Source organism: Ctenopharyngodon idella, chromosome 6 (genome assembly GCF_019924925.1).
Source record: "Ctenopharyngodon idella isolate HZGC_01 chromosome 6, HZGC01, whole genome shotgun sequence".
Taxonomy (NCBI): Eukaryota; Metazoa; Chordata; class Actinopteri; order Cypriniformes; family Xenocyprididae; genus Ctenopharyngodon; species Ctenopharyngodon idella.
This window is the reverse complement of record NC_067225.1, coordinates 34271195-34290252: the sequence shown is the minus strand read 5'-3', so window position 1 is coordinate 34290252 and position 19058 is coordinate 34271195. Positions and strand designations below refer to the sequence as shown.

The 19058-nt window shown below is 38.4% G+C and overlaps 1 protein-coding gene across 3 annotated transcripts; it reads left to right on the top strand.

The window, feature by feature from the left end:
- The first annotated feature begins 9 nt into the window (after positions 1-9).
- sp7 (Sp7 transcription factor) lies at positions 10-18083 on the top strand. 3 transcript variants are annotated; one of them, XM_051898337.1, is made up of 4 exons: positions 10-146; positions 493-620; positions 14590-14749; positions 16341-18083. In XM_051898337.1, the coding sequence occupies exons 2-4, from the start codon at positions 607-609 to the stop codon at positions 17661-17663; spliced, it is 1497 nt and encodes a 498-aa protein (XP_051754297.1). In that variant the 5' UTR covers positions 10-146; positions 493-606; the 3' UTR covers positions 17664-18083. The 3 variants fall into 3 exon arrangements, with proteins under 3 accessions (XP_051754297.1, XP_051754296.1, XP_051754295.1); XM_051898336.1 differs by having other exon boundaries at positions 53-198; XM_051898335.1 differs by lacking the exon at positions 10-146 and having other exon boundaries at positions 173-2989.
- Positions 18084-19058: the final 975 nt, after the last annotated feature.

The window sequence follows — 19058 nt, the reverse complement described above, 5'->3', positions numbered from 1 at the left end:
ATTGAGAGAGAAACGTGTTAGTAAGGGGGAGACAGACGCCAGGCTGGTTTGGGAAAGACTCTGAAGAGAGCTGTGGTTTTGCGGGAGTGTGACGAGACATGGCAAGAAGAAAGAGAGAAACCACTGATGAGGGCAGAAAGGACTGGGTAAATGAAGAAAAAACATTACTTGAGAAGCCCGATTGTTTAAAATATAAAGGTTTGTTTTGAGAGAATATCTTGACATTGCATTTATTTTTCTAACCCTATGGGAGAAAAATAAACTTGAACAAATATTTCTCTGAAGTAAATGCATCTTGATTTAAAGATATTTACAGTATTTTTTTTTTTCTTTTTTTTTTGCAGTGCATTGCATGAAAAGTATGTACCAAGAAACTGTGAACATGTGCTTGTGTGCATGAGTATAGTGCATTTCTTATGCTGACTTGTTTGGAATTGCATACATGCGTGTGTGTGTGTGTGTGTGTGTGTGTGTGTGTGTGCGTCTCATTAGGCTGCGAGAGGTTGGAGCTGCAGCAGGCCGTCTACTCTCACCGCAGCCTTTGATGGGGTTCAATCAGCGCCACATGAGACGGAGGAGAGATGAAGTGGAGAATGGAGGGAAAAGATGTGGGATGAAAAGTAGGAGCAATATATATATATTATATATATATATATATAAGGAAGGGGGACTCTGGGAGTGGGCGAAATCATTTTAATGCATGATGATGAAATTCGGGACATCAGGATCTCTTGCTTGGTCTGTTCTCACTTTTTACGGTCCTTTTCTTGATAATTATAGTTATTATATTATTTACGTTTAATTGTGTTGACATATTTTTTTTTAAATAGTGATTGTTTCCAAACAGTTTTCAAACAAACTATTAAATCTGCCTTTGTTATAGAAGGTCATGTTTAGAAAAAAAAGATTTTAAAAAGAACCCTATGAGTCTTGACTCAATTTTAAAGAGCCCTTTATGCAAAAAAAAAAAAAAAAAAAGGTTCTATATAAGGAGAAATTGACTGCATATTACCAAAGTCCCTGTAAGGCAAGTCATTTCACTCGGCGGCCATCTTGTAAACGCCTCTCGGGCATGCAAATGCAGCTTCTATCTCTCTGAATGGGGAAACATCAAATACTCCAAAACTGTTCGCCAAGATTTTGATTAAATTTCATATTTGAAATCAGCAATGAAATCTGACAATAGCTGTCTCATAAATTTTGTTTCCAAATCATGACAAAAAATGGCGTTTCAAGCTAATGCGCATGCGCAGTTCTAAATGCACGTCTCTACATGAAGCGACTGTTTCTATAGGAACCGGAGCTTCTAACAGCAGCTTTATCAATCAGCGAATGGCTCTTATTTAGAAGGCGGGACTTATTCCGCCATATTGCGCGTTGCACTTTCTCCCATTCATAATAATACGAGTGCACCGTCTTTTTTCATATAAAGTCTTTGGTAATACTTTCATGTTTAACAGGTTATTTACATTTTTTCTAGTGATAAAGCATGTGTACAAGCATAAAATTTAATTGCAATTAAAAATGTATTAAAACTAAATGAAATAAATAAAACTAAATCCATAAAATGATCCCATGATGGAACCCCTCAAAGGTTCTATATATGAAGCAGCTGACGAAACTCTTTAAACTTCTAAATAGAAACTTCTCTTATCTTGATAAGTACCAATAGTGCAAATATTCTATGTAGACTGAGCTCATAAAACATGATTTTACAATAAATGCTAGTTTTAGTTTCAGTACAGCGCTGCAGGCCAAACAGTCACATGTACAAATCCACCATCTGATTATTCAGAAGCTCTGTTTTGTAAATGTGATAATTATACGCTGCAAAAATCCCCTCGCACAAAGGAAACGCATCATCTTGTTTGAACACCGAGTCACGCCCTGTGCATCCGCAAGTAACTCATATTCAATAAGTTCACCTGACTGCATAGCTTCATTAGTGACAACTTATGGCGAGCCATCCTGTGTCGTCTTGTCATCTGCGCTCGTGTATGCGTGCGTACGTACATGTGTGAGTCTCTTCGCCACCGTTGTACAGATGTGACCGCAGTGAACCGTGCTCCCCCGTTTCTTTCCACAACAAAGACCAATTAAACAGCGCTGCCTCGCAGCCGACCGCCAGCCGCACTTCCACAAACACGAAGAGCAGTTTAAAACCAGAGCTGGAGCGAGGGGCCTCCGCTGATTCAAACCAGCCCCTCCGGCTCGGCCAAAACTGCCTGCCTTACTCTTTAAATTAGTCCCATATTATGTCTGATTGTTTAGGAAGCACTTACAAACTTACTAAAGAGCAGTTAGCTCAAAAAATCTATCAAATAATTACAGGTCACTGGAAGAATACTGTTTAAGCCTGCTGTGAGTGAGCGGCTCTCTTAGAGCGGGAAACGTGAGTGTTTACATAATAAAGATAATGTTTAGAGTGACTTCAATAACACAAGCTGGATTTTCACATTTTTCAGACTCCAGTGTGGTGTTTGTTGAAATTTAAATATAAAAACAAGTGTCAGAAAAGTAAAAAGGGTGTCACTTATATTTAAATAAAACTTACTAACAATAATGCAGGTTACTTGGCGTTTCTGTGCATTTGCAAATGTGTTCTGTATGTTGTTTTTGAGCTAAATAGGGTTTCTGAGTGATTGCTGCAGATATGTGATTTTAATAATGTTGCTACTCAGTTGCAGCAGTATTCTGAGTGGTTGCTAAGGTGTTGCTAGGGTGTTGTGTTGTTAGTATGGCATTGCTATGTTAGGGTGCCCTTCTTACTGTTCTCAAAACAGCCCACAAAGTGAAATAATGCAAGCAGTGGAGCTACAGGTGTTTGTTTTGACCAACAGAGGGCGCTGCTCGTTATAACAGCTTCGTGATATATCGTTCGTCTTCCTTTACTACTCACCTGCTAGCTGCTAGTTTAGTTTTGTCAGTAAAAACTAGACCAGTGAACGACTGCAATGTGTGTCAACATCGTGTCATTATCAGCTTCAAAGTAAGGCACATAAAAACACACACACAAATACATAAACTCCCATATATATCTAAGTGTACGCAAATTACAATAAACTCCGCGATTGGCTGTTTGCGTTCATTTCCATTCAGGAAAAAAGCGCGCGCAGGCGTCGTCTCGCTGTTTTTAGCGTCTTGCACTGACGCGTCGTAACGGTCATCAATATCGTAAATCGTAAAAAGTTTTTAATATTTTCATTTTTTTTAAAAAAAATGTATGTACATTTATAACACTATACTTAATATTATATTACCTTTGCATCAAATTACAAAAAAAACAAAAAAAAAAAAAAAAACTAGTTAACGCTGCTGTGTGACGGTGTAAATTTCTCTCTTCTGACTGCCATTATCAATCACTTTCTGTTTTTTTTCCTCTTTTTGAAAGTTGTGAAAACACTATTGTGGAGTTTTTCTTTTGCTATTTGCGCAAATGGAAACACAAAAAATATATTTAATGAAGTCTCTCATTCACCGCTATAATGTTCCCAACTATGACGACTTCAGCTTCTGAGAAACCCGGAAATGTGGAAAGGGAAGCCAAATTCCGCCACATAAGAAAAACAGAAGAAAAAAAACGTGCTTTGGTAAATTTTCATCACGACATAAAAAGTTGAAATTATGACATGCTAAGTCATAATTATGGTAAAAAGTCTAAATTATTACATACTAAGACTTGACATCATTTTGACTTATCTTCCTTTTTTATGATTTACAAAAAAAAAAGAAGATTTTTTTTCTAATGTAAAATGAATGTATAGTGTGTGACTATTAATTGAGTCGTGCAGACACAGCGTGGTAAATATGGTAAAGTCAAGTAGCTCATGAATATTGATGAATAAATTAACATTTGAACTATTAGAAATGTAGGGTCTGCTAGGAGAAAATGTAGCTAATGTTTATGAAATTATGTTACACAGATTCCAGTTATGAATGTGAGAGTTTATACCCATAACACTTTAAAAATAACACGAACATTTAGGCTATATAATGTTTAAAAGATTAGGCTATTCAAATAAATTCAAATGTTTAGTAATAGTTTCATCATGCATGTGCATATTCTAAAGTTTACTACTGTTAAACTGTGTAATTTCTGTTAATGGCTAACAAGAGCTTTTAAAAAGTGTTATGAGATTATCAGGAAAAAGTTCAGCTGTCATGTTTCTGAATTCTGTAGTAATTCTTCATAATTTTTCCAGTGCCTGCTTGTGCTTTTGTTGTATTGTGAAATGTGAACCTTACAGTCTGAAACTAAACCTTATCTGAGCGCTTAAAGTATGATTTACCATAGTTGATCACATTTATAATGGTCAGTCTAAATAAAGGTGACTTGACTGAAAATTTTTGGGGAAAATGCAAATGTATAAAACATTTAAGAATCAGATGTGAACATTCAGCCTCCTGATAAGACTGCATGCGTGTGTTTTGCGCATTACAGGTGGATGGTGTCCGTTTCTGGCAGCTCCAGTAGGGGGCGTCGTTCACCAAGCAGGCCCGTGTAACGTGGCGTGGGTAGCTCGCGGTGGTTTTGGTCAGGCAGACTGGAGCCCTTGGGCGCTGGCATGCAGCGCAGCATTCGGGAGGGGCCCCCTCAAAAACCATCTCCTCAGGGGCCACACCCACCGCGCTCGCTCTCTGTGGGGGACGGCGTGTTACTTCAGGCCAGGCCTCCGGATTTAGAGCGGCTCCGAGACCGCTCGCCTCAGCCAGTGGAAGTGAAAGCATTCGGCTTTATTTTGGAGCCCAGACTGCGTGGCGTTCGCTCGCTCCGAGCATCCGCGTGTAGATCACATGCACATCTGGGAAAGTCTGTTTACAATCACTTCCTCCATTCACGTCTGAGACCAGAAACTCAAACTGTCCTTGACCTACACATCGAATGTCAGTTTTTTGATGGTGGTCTTGACATTTATAGCACTCCTGAGTATGAGTGAGAAAGAATGGCCATACGGTGAGGAGGTGGAAACGGTGTTTTCTTTAGTGATGGCTATATTTCACCACCATCACTGCTTTAGCTGCAGGGTGTGGGTGCAGCGCTGGGTGGTCCGAGCTCTCCTTCAGCGTATGGTGTGGGTTTCTGACCTGCCGTGTTTTGTTTTGGTGTTTAAAGGAAGGGCTCTTTTTAGGTAAAATGTGCTTATTTTTACTTGGACCGCTCGCTTGTGCTCTTTCTATATGGCTTAATATCATGAAAATGTGCAGGTTGCCCCCCAAAAATAAGTAAAATGTATTTTAGGTACAATTATGTTTGTTTTTTGCAGAATTTTCATCTATTAATCACTTTTTATTGCCAGTGTGTGAACAGCTTGTAAGGAAACATAAACACGAGACCTTTACGACTTCCTAGGTTGCCTATGCGAGCCTGTTGCTGGAAAAAATCAAAAGGATGTGACGGTCACACGCTCCCGAGAGCCTCATGTTCTGTGACACATGAAATTAATGCTTGTACAATGTTCAGGATAATGACGAAAGAGTCGTGCTGTAATGTCAATGTGTCATGCAAAGAAAAGGGATTAATTCAAACTACAGCCAGATCTATATCAGTCTTAAATATGCTTTATAATCAAACTGTCATAACGGTGTAATTTTAATGACCTCATCTGTCGACATGATGCAAACACATCCCCATCGCTCTGATCAGATGCTGCTGTTTTCTCACCGCTGTCATTTTTGTTGTGTTTATTTTGTTATTGAGAGGAAAGCGCATTCATCTAAACTTCGCTCTCAGCAGCTTTTTTCATTGCCTGGGAAACGAAGGACGTATTTGAAGGAGCCTTCAGCTTTCATTGCGTCGCTGCGACACAGTCGGCCTTCGAATGTGACCTTTTAAGAATATAGCCTCTGAATTGGGACGCAGCTTATATCACGGCATTGAATCACATTCAGACTCTTGTACTCTTGAACTTGCTGGCTGCAGTTTACTTAACAGCCACCGGTGTCGCTAATACAAGGGTTTCTGAATTCTACATATAGCTGCTTTAAGGACGTTAAATAATTTTCTCTCCAAATTCTCATTGTTGTAAATCATCCAAACCTTTTATTTGTAATTCTCAATGTTGATTCACATTACAGTCACTTTTTATTTATATTAGCTGGAAGGTAGTACTGAAAATACTATAAAATGGTTTATAAATACTTTACAATATGAATAAAACAGCATTTCTTTCTTATTACATTATTAAAAAATAAAGGTTCCAAAAGGGTGTTTTCGCAGCGATGACACAGAAGAACCTTTCAGTGATCAGTTCTTAAAAGAACCATTTTTTTGTTTTTTGTTTTTTACTAAAAAAGAACGTTTTAATAATCTAAAGAGATATCTAAATGCACACCTTAAGAAAGATGCTCTTTTCATTACTCCCATAGTTTATGATTGCAGAAAAAAATATATATGTTTGTATTGAACATTTATGGAGCCACAGATTTTGTGTGAAAATAAATCATAAAAGTGGTTTGTTTTGTTTAGAAGTCTTATAAATGTATGAGGTGTCGAGGGCCTTTTACCCCGCAGAGACAGTATTGATACAAAAACTTCAGCTAAAATGATGTTTTTAATAATGTCTAAGTTAATACTTGATCAAAACAATCACTTTAGCAAAGTTTGTACTATTTTTGTTCAATAAATATACTGTCATTAAAATATGTTAATATAAAAAAAACAGAAACAAAATTATTTTAAAAAGTAAAGATTCTGAAAGCATTGAAGGAGATCCTATAATAATAATTTAATATAGATTTACAGTAGTAACAATAAATAGTATTTTATTATATGATTAATATCATAGTTTATTATATGATGGTTTCATTATGATTGTCTCTAAGACGGTCACCCAACTTAATACATGATATTTACCTTCTGAATCAAACCATGTGATGTCAACAAATGGAAAAGTCAGTCAGCTGTTTATTATCATGTTAATTATTGTGTTTCGCCCTGACAGCAGGGGCACAAACACCATGCTTTTACACATTCTTCTGTTATTGAAAAACTGTTGCTTTAATTACCTTGAACAAAACTGAAAATCATTAACAAGACCTTTGTCTCAAAATATAGTCAATAATTTGAGTGATTCTCATTTGCTACATAAATCTACGACATTTTTAAAAACATCAAATAGGCTATTAGATCAAATTAGCACAGAATCAACTTTGCGATCACGTCAAGGGTCAGACAAATTTCCACGTTCATCTTGAAAAGCGGATGTTTTGGAAAGTGCTGCGGCAAGTTCTTGTGCCATCTAGTGGTTTAGAGGAAAATAAAATCAAATGCGCCTTTTACCCCGGATCGCCTTTAGCCCTGTTGTACCCGTTTTGTGCAATGTTTGTTCATGGAACCATTAATGCCAATAAAGAACATTTAGAGCAATAAGAATTTGACTTTTTTTGCATTATGGCTATGAACATTTGTGGGGAAATGTGCTTAACTTTAATGCATTTTTATTTTATTGCAAAATATAATTTCTGATTTCTTTTTGATTTTGGGTTGAAATGTGACCTGGACATTTCTTGACCAGTTTCACTCATATTCTCGTCTTTATCTTAACCTTCCTTTCTCCATCCATACGATGTGTATCTTCAGAATTTTTGTTTTTAAACTACTTGATTGGTTCTGTGTTTTGAGTCTGTTGCATGAGTGATGTTAAACTCTGTTAAACTGATGATTTGTGGAGGACACTTGTGGTGAAGCTCATGGGGGCGGACAGCAGCACTAGTGGTAGATCGGTGCCATGTTTAGTATAGTCTAGAGTGCTGAGTAACCAGCAATTCATAAAATTGCCCTCTTTGTTATGATCATACTGGCTCCTTCAGGCCCCACACAGTTTGACATCCAATTCATGAGTATTTTACTGTCTTCAGTTAATGACCTGCACAACCAGAGCTGTTTTTTTATTGCAGAAAGGTCTGTTGTAGATGATATTAAGCTTTTTTCTTTTTTATCCCATCTTTCTCACTTGTTTTTCCATAGAAATTCTTGTGTTTCTGTGACCACACGGTCTGGAAAAAGCCATCTCGCTGTGAGGCGAGTTTGTCCCTGACCCTGTATCTCCCTCTTACCACATTTCCATCTCAAAGCCACTCACACACGTCTAATCATTTCACTTTTTCCTTGCGTGGCAGCGTTATTAAGAAGTTTAATTTGTTGAGGGCCTGGGCTCGGAGAGGAATTCAGGGAGAATTATTCCATTGATTCCCATTTAACCACACTGAAATCCTCGGTACTCTGATACGGAGTCTAATGATGAAAGCATATAGACCTTAAAACCCCAAACTGTACAACTGTTCCAAAATGAGTCGTGCATACACTAAAAGACCTTATAATATCTATAAACTGGCTAAAATGCTGATATTTCATCTAATGGTGCAGGCTTCATTCACAATGACTGAAAGGTTTGAGTTAACATGATGTTTATGAAATCAAATTACATGAGTTAGCTTAGTGAACATTTCATTTAAATTGCAATTAACATGTTGCAAAATCAAAAGTTCTATTAACTTAATCTTGGAGTTTGTTAACTTAAAAAAAATGGGACAAATGATTACATCAAATTTTTTGAGTTCTGCCAACTTATCAGGGATTGCGGTGTGCGCCACAAACCATAAATCGGTTTTATGTCTGTTCTGACTGAATGACGCAAATCAAGAACAAAGAAACAATGAATCCATCCACCTATTTTTATGTGCATTTTGGGATATCACATAAAAAAACACTGTATGGAAATGTCAAGATGTGCATAAAGAACATGACAGCATTTATTGTGTTTCATCTGACGCTCTTATGATGGAACTTCCATTTTTATTACTGATATTTTGCACCAATTTCAATAGAAGTGATGATTTTGCTCTCTTGAACACATGGGATGGAAATTCTGCTTTATTCACAAATGTTTTATGCCATGTTCCAACTTTGTTAAATGCAAATAATAAGAATTTTGGACAGTTTTTGATAATGGGTTTGGTCTTCAGTCACAAACCCATTATCAAAAACTGTCCACAATTCTTATTATTTGCATTTAACAAAGTTGGAACATGGCATAAAACATTTGACGTCCAAAGTAAAATCTGGAACCAGTGTAGAACCACAGATTTACATCATATTGATGTAAATTATTAGGAAAAACCACTTTATGACTCCCAAACGCCCTTCATTAACACAATAATCTACTGTGCTTTTAACAACCCATTACCTCGCCCAGAGAGGAAGACTTTTCAATGTAAAATTCAAAAATAGAAAAGATAAAAAACACAAAATGTTTTCCTTCAGTTTCCCTGTAAATCTCTAATTATAGATTCCTTTCTTGCCACTTTGAAGGAAGCTGTTAGTGGGGATAAAGCGTTTACAGCTCTTCAGAGTGATAAAGGATATCCCAATAAACTACATCCACTGCTGCACCTCTCCTTTCAATTTCAGCCTGTTCAGGGTGTGGGATTTCTGATCCTCAAAGGGAAATAGGAAAGCTATTAGTCCAAATGGGGAAACCACATGCAAATCATTGGGAAGGCAGTTCCCTCAAACTGCTCTGAACGTTCCACATGTGGCACCACGCTCCACGGTTTATATCTTCGCGTGTTCAGTAAGTTTTGTAAAGGCACACCCATTTTGAACCTTATTTTTTCACTCTGATGATCATGTAATGTTTGTGTCCTGTACACAAATCAGATGTTTCTCCTAAAATTCCTTGGAAGAAATTAAAATAGACACAAATGAGATCAATGTAGAAAATTTGAGTTTATATTGAGATCTCTGTTTGGTGCAGACTTCTGAGTTTGAGACATTGAGATCTCTTCTAAAACTCCAGAGGAGAAGAACGTGTGCAGCGTACATTCTCACAGAAAATACAAGTGCACAAGGCAGATTTGTAAAAAATGCTGTCCACTTTGATTGTATGCTTATTCATAGTGCAGCAAAGTAAATGACAAATCAAGCATTTTGAGGCTTTCATGAGCTGCCACATTGCAAGTCTACTTTTCTTCTTCAGTGAATCATTCTATTCTTCCAGTTGCATCACTGTTTTCAGTCACTCATGTCTTTGCATATGTTTCCGTTCATTTGAGAAGGAAAGTCATGAGATCAAATGAGCAGACGAGACTTGAGATAAATGCATGAATGGATGTGTATTAGGCCATCCCAGTCATTTGCAGATACACATTAGTGTTTGGAAAATGAATATGATTCTTAGCTGTAGCTTCACCTCTCAACATTCACTCAAACTCCTCCAATTATAGTGTGCTGTATAACGGTAAAATGACTCAACCTGTGTTGAGATATTTCACCAGTGTCATCAGTATTTTCCAAGAAGAGACTGTGTATTTTAAATGCATATACCTGCTAAAAGTTTGTGTTGTTAGTAATGAGCTTGTATTAAAAGCCACAAAACTGATTTCATACACTCTAAAAAATGCTGGGTTAAAAACAACCCAAGTTCGGTTGAAAATGGACAAATCCAGCGATTGGGTTGTTTTAACCCAGCGAATATGTTGATTTAACCCAGCAAATGGGTTGTTTTAACCCAGCGATTGGGATGTTTTAACCCAGCGAATGGGTTGTTTTAACCCAGCGATTGGGATGTTTTAACCCAGCGAATGGGTTGATTTAACCCAGCGATTGGAATGTTTTAACCCAGCGAATGGGTTGATTTAACCCAGCGATTGGGTTGTTTTAACCCAGCGAATGGGATGTTTTAACCCAACGAATGGGTTGATTTAACCCAGTGATTGGGTTGTTTTAACCCAGCGATTGGGTTGTTTTAACCCAGCAAATGGGTTGATTTAACCCAGCGATTGGGATGTTTTAACCCAGCGAATGGGTTGTTTTAACCCAGCGAATGGGTTGATTTAACCCAGCGATGGTGGTATTTAACCCAGCGAATGGGTTGATTTAACCCAGCGATTGGGTTGTTTTAACCCAGCGAATGGGATGTTTTAACCCAACGAATGGGTTGATTTAACCCAGCGATTGGGTTGTTGTAACCCAGCGAATGGGTTGATTTAACCCAGCGATTGGGATGTTTTAACCCAGCGAATGGGTTGTTTTAACCCAGCGAATGGGTTGATTTAACCCAGCAATTGGGTTGTTGTAACCCAGCGAATGGGATGTTTTAACCCAGCGATTGGGATGTTTTAACCCAGCGATTGGGTTGTTTTAACCCAGAGAATGGGTTGATGTAACCCAGCGAATGGGTTGATTTAACCCAGCAATTGGGTTGTTGTAACCCAGCGAATGGGTTGATTTAACCCAGCAATTGGGTTGTTGTAACCCAGCGAATGGGTTGTTTTAACCCAGCGAATGGGTTGATTTAACCCAGCAATTGGGTTGTTGTAACCCAGCGAATGGGTTGATTTAACCCAGTGAGATTGGGTTGTTTTAACCCAGCGATTGGGATGTTTTAACCCAGAGAATGGGTTGTTTTAACCCAGCGATTGGGTTGTTTTAACCCAGCGATTGGGTTGATGTAACCCAGCGAATGGGTTGATTTAACCCAGCAATTGGGTTGTTTTAACCCAGCGAATGGGTTGATTTAACCCAGCGATTGGGATGTTTTAACCCAGCGAATGGGTCGATTTAACCCAGCGATTGGGATGTTTTAACCCAGCGATTGGGTTGTTTTAACCCAGCGATTGGGTTGTGTCTGATTTTTAATTTCCAACCTATTTTAGATTCATTTTAAGCCAGACATATAGTCATTTTTAAACAATAGTTGAGTTAAATAAAACTGTCCAGCAGATTGAGCAAACATTTAACCCAATCACTGGGTTTGTCCATTTTCAACCCAACTTGGGTTGTTTTTAACCCAGCATTTTTTAGTGTAGGTTCTAAATAGTTTTCCTATCTCATCTCTCCTCATACCAGCAAACACGGGTGAGTTTATGGTCTTATTTACTACCACCAAAGTAGGACTGTGGATTAAGCTGCTAAGAGGTCCAAAAATGACCTAATCTAACGTTTAAATCTGCCAATAAATCACTGTGTGGTCTTTACTGCAGTGTTTCTGACAGCAACGTGATTCATGTCGTTAGAAATAACAGTGCCCCCTATGGCACCAATCTAATTAGCCAGTGCAGTTCAATACTATGATTGCAGAAATTAATGTGTTGCATGATTGTGTGTGTATTTGACTTTGTGCTCGGCGAGGTAGAGAGAGACACAGGGTCAGTTGAAGAGCAGACTGCTAAATATAGTCTGTGTGTTACTGTAAGGGCCAAACTCTCACAAACTACAAGCTTGCTCTGACCATGCCTTGTAATTGAGGGAGAAAATAAAGAATGAAATTACATGTTTATTTTTGAAAACAATTTTAATCTTCTCTCCCCTCATTTTGGAAAAAAGCAACACCCACAAGGACACTCAAAACCAAGATGGGCTGTCGGAAGGCTGTTCCAACTGTTTATTCACTTGATGGATGTCTGTAAGCCAGAGAAAAGACTCTCAACAGCTGACAGCGTTTGTGCAGCGCATGTGCTCCGAAACTAGGTGTTCTATGGAGGAATTAGGGAAAAAAGCTAAATACTTCAGTTTAATTTGGTCAGACAGAGTAAAACTTTTTAATGCCTAATGCACCATTAGGCATTAAATATAAAGGCTGTCTAAACAACACTAAAGCTTCTTTGACTTTCATACACTTGATAAGTTTGTCCCCAAAAACACACAACATGAAAGACATAATTTCTCCTTTTAAATTATTGTTTTTTAAAGGGTTTTTCTTCTTGACAATTTCTCAAATTGTGTCATAATCGTGTTTGCATGAAATCAGGGTGTAATGATTATCTGAGAGATTGTTTTAGCCTTTAAATTAACAGGGTAACATTACGTATACTTTCTCTGCATCTCACATGCGGTTCTTGACTCGCACTTGAACCCTTTAAAAAGGATTGCATAGTACGTTCATGTTTAATGGCTTATTTCAAATTTTCTAGTGATTAAATGTGTGTTTGTGAACTGTTTAATTCATAAAATAAAAAATGAATTAAAACAAAATTGATTAATTAAAACTAAATAAAATGATCCCATGATGGAAACCCTAAAAGGTTCTATATATGAAGCAGATGATGAAACTTCCATATCGAACCTTTTCTTCTTCAGACTGTCAAACTGTGAAGAAGTTTAGAAAAACTGAAACACTGTTTGATTCACTTGATTTGATTTGATCGTATTAATTTTTATCACACTATTTGAAATCTGTCCATGACATTTTTGGGAGCAGATTAATCAATAGATCGTTGTACATAAAATAATTATTAACATGTGAAAACATTTCTTTCATGAAACTGCTTAACTTGGCATCTGTGTATGAAATAATAAATCTGAAAAAAAAAAAAACACTGTTTGTAAACTAACATGCGATAAGCCTGTTATAATATATGATGGATTCAACTAGTTTACTGATTTTAGCACTGATTTTTTCTAAAAAGTTTTAAATGGATGGCCGGTGAAATCTCATCACATCCTCATATTCACATAGTTTTAGAAAAATAAAACAATAAAAAACTGCCATTTTTGATTATAAGCAGTGATGAAGTCCATTTGTCTTTTACTACAAGAATGTTACTTTTCTCTTAGTTCAACATGTTAAATACTTTTCTTTACAATATGACAATATGGAGATTCAAGCACACATCACAACATTTGCATATAAAGTAATATTGCATATTGACAAGTGTTGCTTTCTTTTTCTCTCCCTTTTAAAATTTAAAAAGCTTTGCTACTGTATTAAAAAAAAAAAAAATACATTGCCAAAGCATATTAAATTTATACACACACAATATAGTAGGCCTACATATAGTGTGTGTGTATATAATAGAAAAATATGATCAAAAAGTCAATATTATTTACATTAATTTAAAAAGCAATTTTCAACTTAAAACTTCATTTAAAGGTGGCAAGTTTTTTTTTTTTTTTACAGTGTTCCGGAAATGAATGAACACAGTTGTAAAACCAACATGCAAAACCACTGATAAAGACAACAAGCATTTGTGCAGTTTGTTGCTGATACGTGTAGTGCTTTTGACAACTATTCCCAGTCTAATGTGTGGATGTGAACGTACATTATAAATAAAACACAAATGATTTTTGTAAAGGCAGGATATGTAAATAAGTAATAATGTGAGAAGTAGGCCTAATTTCAGTAATGTTCCACTGAGACAGCGATCGAGCAGCTGTTGCTATGGTTACCTCTTTACGCTAAAGCGATTTCTGTTCGCGAGTCGCGAGCATATTAGCGCGATTTAACTTTTAACGTTGTTTGAAAACTCTTTTGAAAAGTATGCACACTTACCCTGTATTTAAAAACAACAGGTTCAGGTTCATATTATATAATAAATAAATAAATAATAGCGACTTTTTATCCTCCAGTTCTTATTTTTTCTCGCAAGTGCGAGTTCGGACTTTTTTTTTCACAATTCTGAGAAAAAATAAAAGAGAATTGCGAGATATAAACAAGCAATTTCGAGAGAAAAAATGTCAAAATTGCGAGTTTATATCTAATTAAGAGTGTCAAACCCCCCATAATCCGCAATGTGAGTTATTCCTCTCTCTCTCTCTCTCTCTCTCTTTCTCTCTCTCTTTCTCTCTCTCTCTCTCTCCGGTCACATTAGAAGGCGGGTCTCCCGGTATCCGGGTCTCCTCATAGAAGAGTCGCTGCTCGTACGGAGTTTATTTCAGTCAGACTCTCCCGGACCGCGAGCTTCTCCCTCCTGCTTTTGGACTGAACTTCACAGGACTGTTTCCTCCGGGATGGCCGCGTCGATTCTGGAGGTATGGAATACACAATCTGATCTGAGACCTGCGCATGTTATCGGTCTGCGTTTAGCCTAGATCGGATTTCTACAAATATTTATATGTGTCAAGTGAACTTCTACAGGCGCATAACAAACGAGGGTGTTTGAACTGGCACTTTATGGATGTTTTGTTCGGATAAGGTAGCGTTATTGGTTGACATATCTTCTGATTTAGGATACTCACTTAAAAGTTATTGGATAGTTTCAATTAATGTCTTAGTAAATGTAAAGAAAACACTGAGATGAAGTGGACTGTATCCACTCTTAAAAATAAACGAGTCATTGAAGGTTTCGCTGAAGAAACTTTTAAAGTTCCTCAATTAACTTTAGTGTAATTCTATAGTTGTTTTATGTTACACTGATCTGAATGACCAATAATGAACCCAATAGAGCAAAAACAAAATTGCTAAACTTAAGAACCGTTGAGGAACCTTTATTGTGTAGTTTGTTGCAAGATAATCAGTATAAGGCAGTCTGTAACCTAGACAGTGAATTATGAAAAAACACAGAGACTAAGACATAAAACTCTTGCGGCGATGGTTTTGGATGCAGGCATCAAATTTAAGCTCCACGCGGTAATGGGGAGCAATTAACCTGGAAACGGGAGCAGAACTTGTGCCAAGATGAACCGCACACACTCAGCGGGAAATATCATCACACACACTGCGCCTTACTCATTAATTTATCATCACTTCCCAACGGAAAACGGGGTAGACCACTGCCATTCCAAATGAAGCCGAGTCCAAGCGCAGTCTGTAACTTTTAAGGTGACATTTTAAGTTAGGGTTGGGGTAATCCACTCAATCAACGCTTTAATGTTTTTTTAAAGACTGTGTAATCTTAAAAGACTTTGATCAGACCATCCATGTTTATCGATGACGAGATATTTAAATCTGATATGACTAAATTGCTTTCATAAAGTGTCACTTCTGAGCTATAGTGAACTGTGGTTTAAAAGCTGTGTTCGAAACTGCATACTTCCATACTACATACATAGTAGGCAAAAAGGAGAAGGTGAACGAATAGTATGTCCGAATCCTTAGTATACATAAAACAGTAGGCGAAAAATACCTAGGTGGCGAGATTCTGAGTAATGTTGCGTCCGAATATGCCTACTTACCTACTGTCTAGTAGGAGAAAACAGTATGTGAAAAGATGTCTGTTATGGAATCATGCTTAGATCAGTTTGAGTGTCTGTTTAGAAAATGGTCTCTGATCTCCTAAATCATTGTTGATTATTGTTTCTTTTCCATTCTTGTGCATCTGTTTAAATGATTGACAACATAATTGGAGTGTTCTAAACCAAACAATTGTTTATTCTTCTCAACAAAATCATTGTTGAAAATCACTCGGCTGTTTTTCACAGACGGATGATCACTATGGTGATGTAAACATGTTAAACAGGAACTCTCCATGTGTGGTGACATTAATTATTGTGTTGTCAGTGGTGGTGCATATTTCTGTCTAGACTAATAGCGCAGGAATGATGTTTGCGCAACCTCTTTTATTGAGGAGAGCATTGCAACGGCTACCTCTGAAATCCTGAAATCCTCTCATTCTCTTCTCAGGAGGAAACACGTTATGGATCCAGTCCCTTGGCTATGCTAACTGCCACCTGCAACAAATTTGGGAGCACCAGTCCAGTCCGAGACTCCGCCACGCCTGGTAAAGCGGGAAGCACAGCACCGGTTAAGAAAGCCTACAGCATGACCTCTGAACTCCAGAGCCCTAAGAATGGACGAGGCAACGAGGGCGTCGCGGACACTTACAGCGGCTCCTTCAGCTCCGCCGGTGGCTTGCTCACCCCAACCGGCAGCCCTCCGCCTGCTCCCACGGGAGCGTACGGCTCCGACTACAACCCATTCTCCACCTTCCAGACCTCGAGTGCCTCTCAGGACCCTTCGCTCTTGGGAAGCAAAGCCACAGCGGACTGCCTGGCCAGCGTCAACACCTACTTGGACATGACGCACCCCTATGGCTCATGGTACAAGAGCATCCATTCCGGAATCACGGCCGCACCTGCGAACGCCACTTCTTCTTGGTGGGACGTCCACACCAACTCGAACTGGCTTAGCGCTGGGCAACCTCAACCCGACGGCCTCCAAGCGCCCCTGCAGCCGGTAGCTCCACAAGCATCCCTCAATCCCCAGATGCCGAGCTACACTCCAGATTTCACGCCTCTCAACCCTGCGCCGTACCCGTCCGTAGGTTTGAGTTCATCCTCACACTTGCTCCAGTCCTCACAGCACATGATCCCACAGGACATGTACAAGCCCAAGCCGGTAACCACTTCTGGAATCCTGGACAATTCCATGGGGCTCAAACCAACCCGAGGCTCGGGCGGATACACGGGCGGCTCCTCCACCGGAAGGTCTTCTTGCGATTGCCCGAATTGCCAAGAGCTGGAAAGGCTCGGCGCGTCCGCCGCATCCCTGCGCAAGAAGCCCGTCCACAGCTGCCACATTCCCGGCTGCGGAAAGGTCTACGGCAAGGCCTCGCATCTGAAGGCTCACCTGCGTTGGCACACGGGCGAAAGACCCTTCGTCTGCAACTGGCTGTTCTGTGGGAAACGCTTCACTCGCTCCGACGAGCTGGAGCGCCACGTCCGCACCCACACGCGAGAGAAGAAGTTCACGTGCCTCCTGTGCAATAAGCGCTTCACTCGTAGCGACCACCTCAGCAAACATCAGAAGACGCACACGGAAGCTAGCATGCAAGGGAAAGGGCCGGAAGAGGAAGCAGAGCCCAGAGGAGCCGAGGAGCCCACAGATTCCGGTAAAGTGGCTCCTGTGGGATCCGCCGGCGGCATGCAGGACCCTACCGTCGGTGGGGAAGAGAAGAGCAGCACGGGGAATGGTGTGGACAACAGCAGCGGGCTTCTGGAGATATAACCGCTGACGAGTGGAGCTACTGTTGCATTGGTGCTAAAGCTGCGTACAAAAATGATTTTACCAACTGTTTTTTAGGAACTAGTTGAATGTGCTCCACAGAGAGCCGTGTATCATGAACACATTTTCTAGACTGGCAGGTTTTGAAAGAAAAACTCTGTACATTAATCGTTTCACACAAGAACTTCAGACATGTTCGTCTGGAGTGGCCTACATTTTGAGGAGTATTTTTGAAGATTTTAATGTTTAAAAACGATTATTGAATTCATGTCTCTTTCTTTGTTTTAACTTTCAGGGGCGGCTGTTTTAGAAGCCCAACGTTCAGTAGATTGAGTCTGTTTCTGTTAGACATTTGGGCTTCTGATCGATGCACATTTCGTCCTTGTGATGGTGTTTTTATTTAATTAAAATGGATTTCTTTTATTTTTGTGTCTTGGAACGCTTTCTTGAGGACTCATTACTTTGATAGGACGTAATCTTCAGTTTAGGAGGCAATCTGAACCATATTCTTCTGTGTCATTATTGGTCCTGTCGCGTATCATTGTTTTATTTAATTTCCTATTTACATCAAATCTAATTTATGTTTTAAATTATGAGCAGTTTGGAGACAATGTTGTGTTTCACTGGTTTTGCTGAATGGAGGTAGACCATGAAGCAAGTCATTTATGAATAAATTAAGTCTTCTCATTCATGTGATGGTTTTATTTATTTTTTTATTTTGACAGATCGATTTTAATAAGTTCTTTTTGATTTCTTCTGAGTCTGAATCTTTTAACCAAACAGAATTGAAATCTTAAGAAAGACATTTATGTATGAAACGTCATCTTTTGATTGTGGAAATAAGATCAATGAAATAGATTTCGATGAATTGATTATAGATGCAAGTCAAACTGACAACATATCATTTAGTTAAGCATTGAAACCACCACGTGTGGCTGTTTTGGAGAAACATTTGGAGGTTTTTTTATTATTAATATTTGTGTGAATTTCACAAAACATTTCAAGAACATCACTAGGTTCTGTTTCACCCTTAAATCAAAGGAAAGAAATAAGAATATAGCCCAATTTTATAACATTTTTCTCCATTATTTGTTCTCAGTTAAGCACATTTTCCCTCAAATTATCATTGCTGTAATACAAATAATAAAATAAACAGATACTGTTATGGTAAAGTCAGTGGTAATGTGTTTATACATCATGGTCTTATCATTTGTCTGTACATTTATGTTAATTTACATTAAACATTTTAATTGTAAAGTATTTTTACTGCAATACAAAACACTGTGTCACAGTCATGAGAATCATCTCTGAGAATAATCGAATGCAATGAGGAATTGGGGAAAACATTTTTGTATTTCTTTTCATTTTGGGTTGAAGTATGGCTTGTTTTTGTGAGAT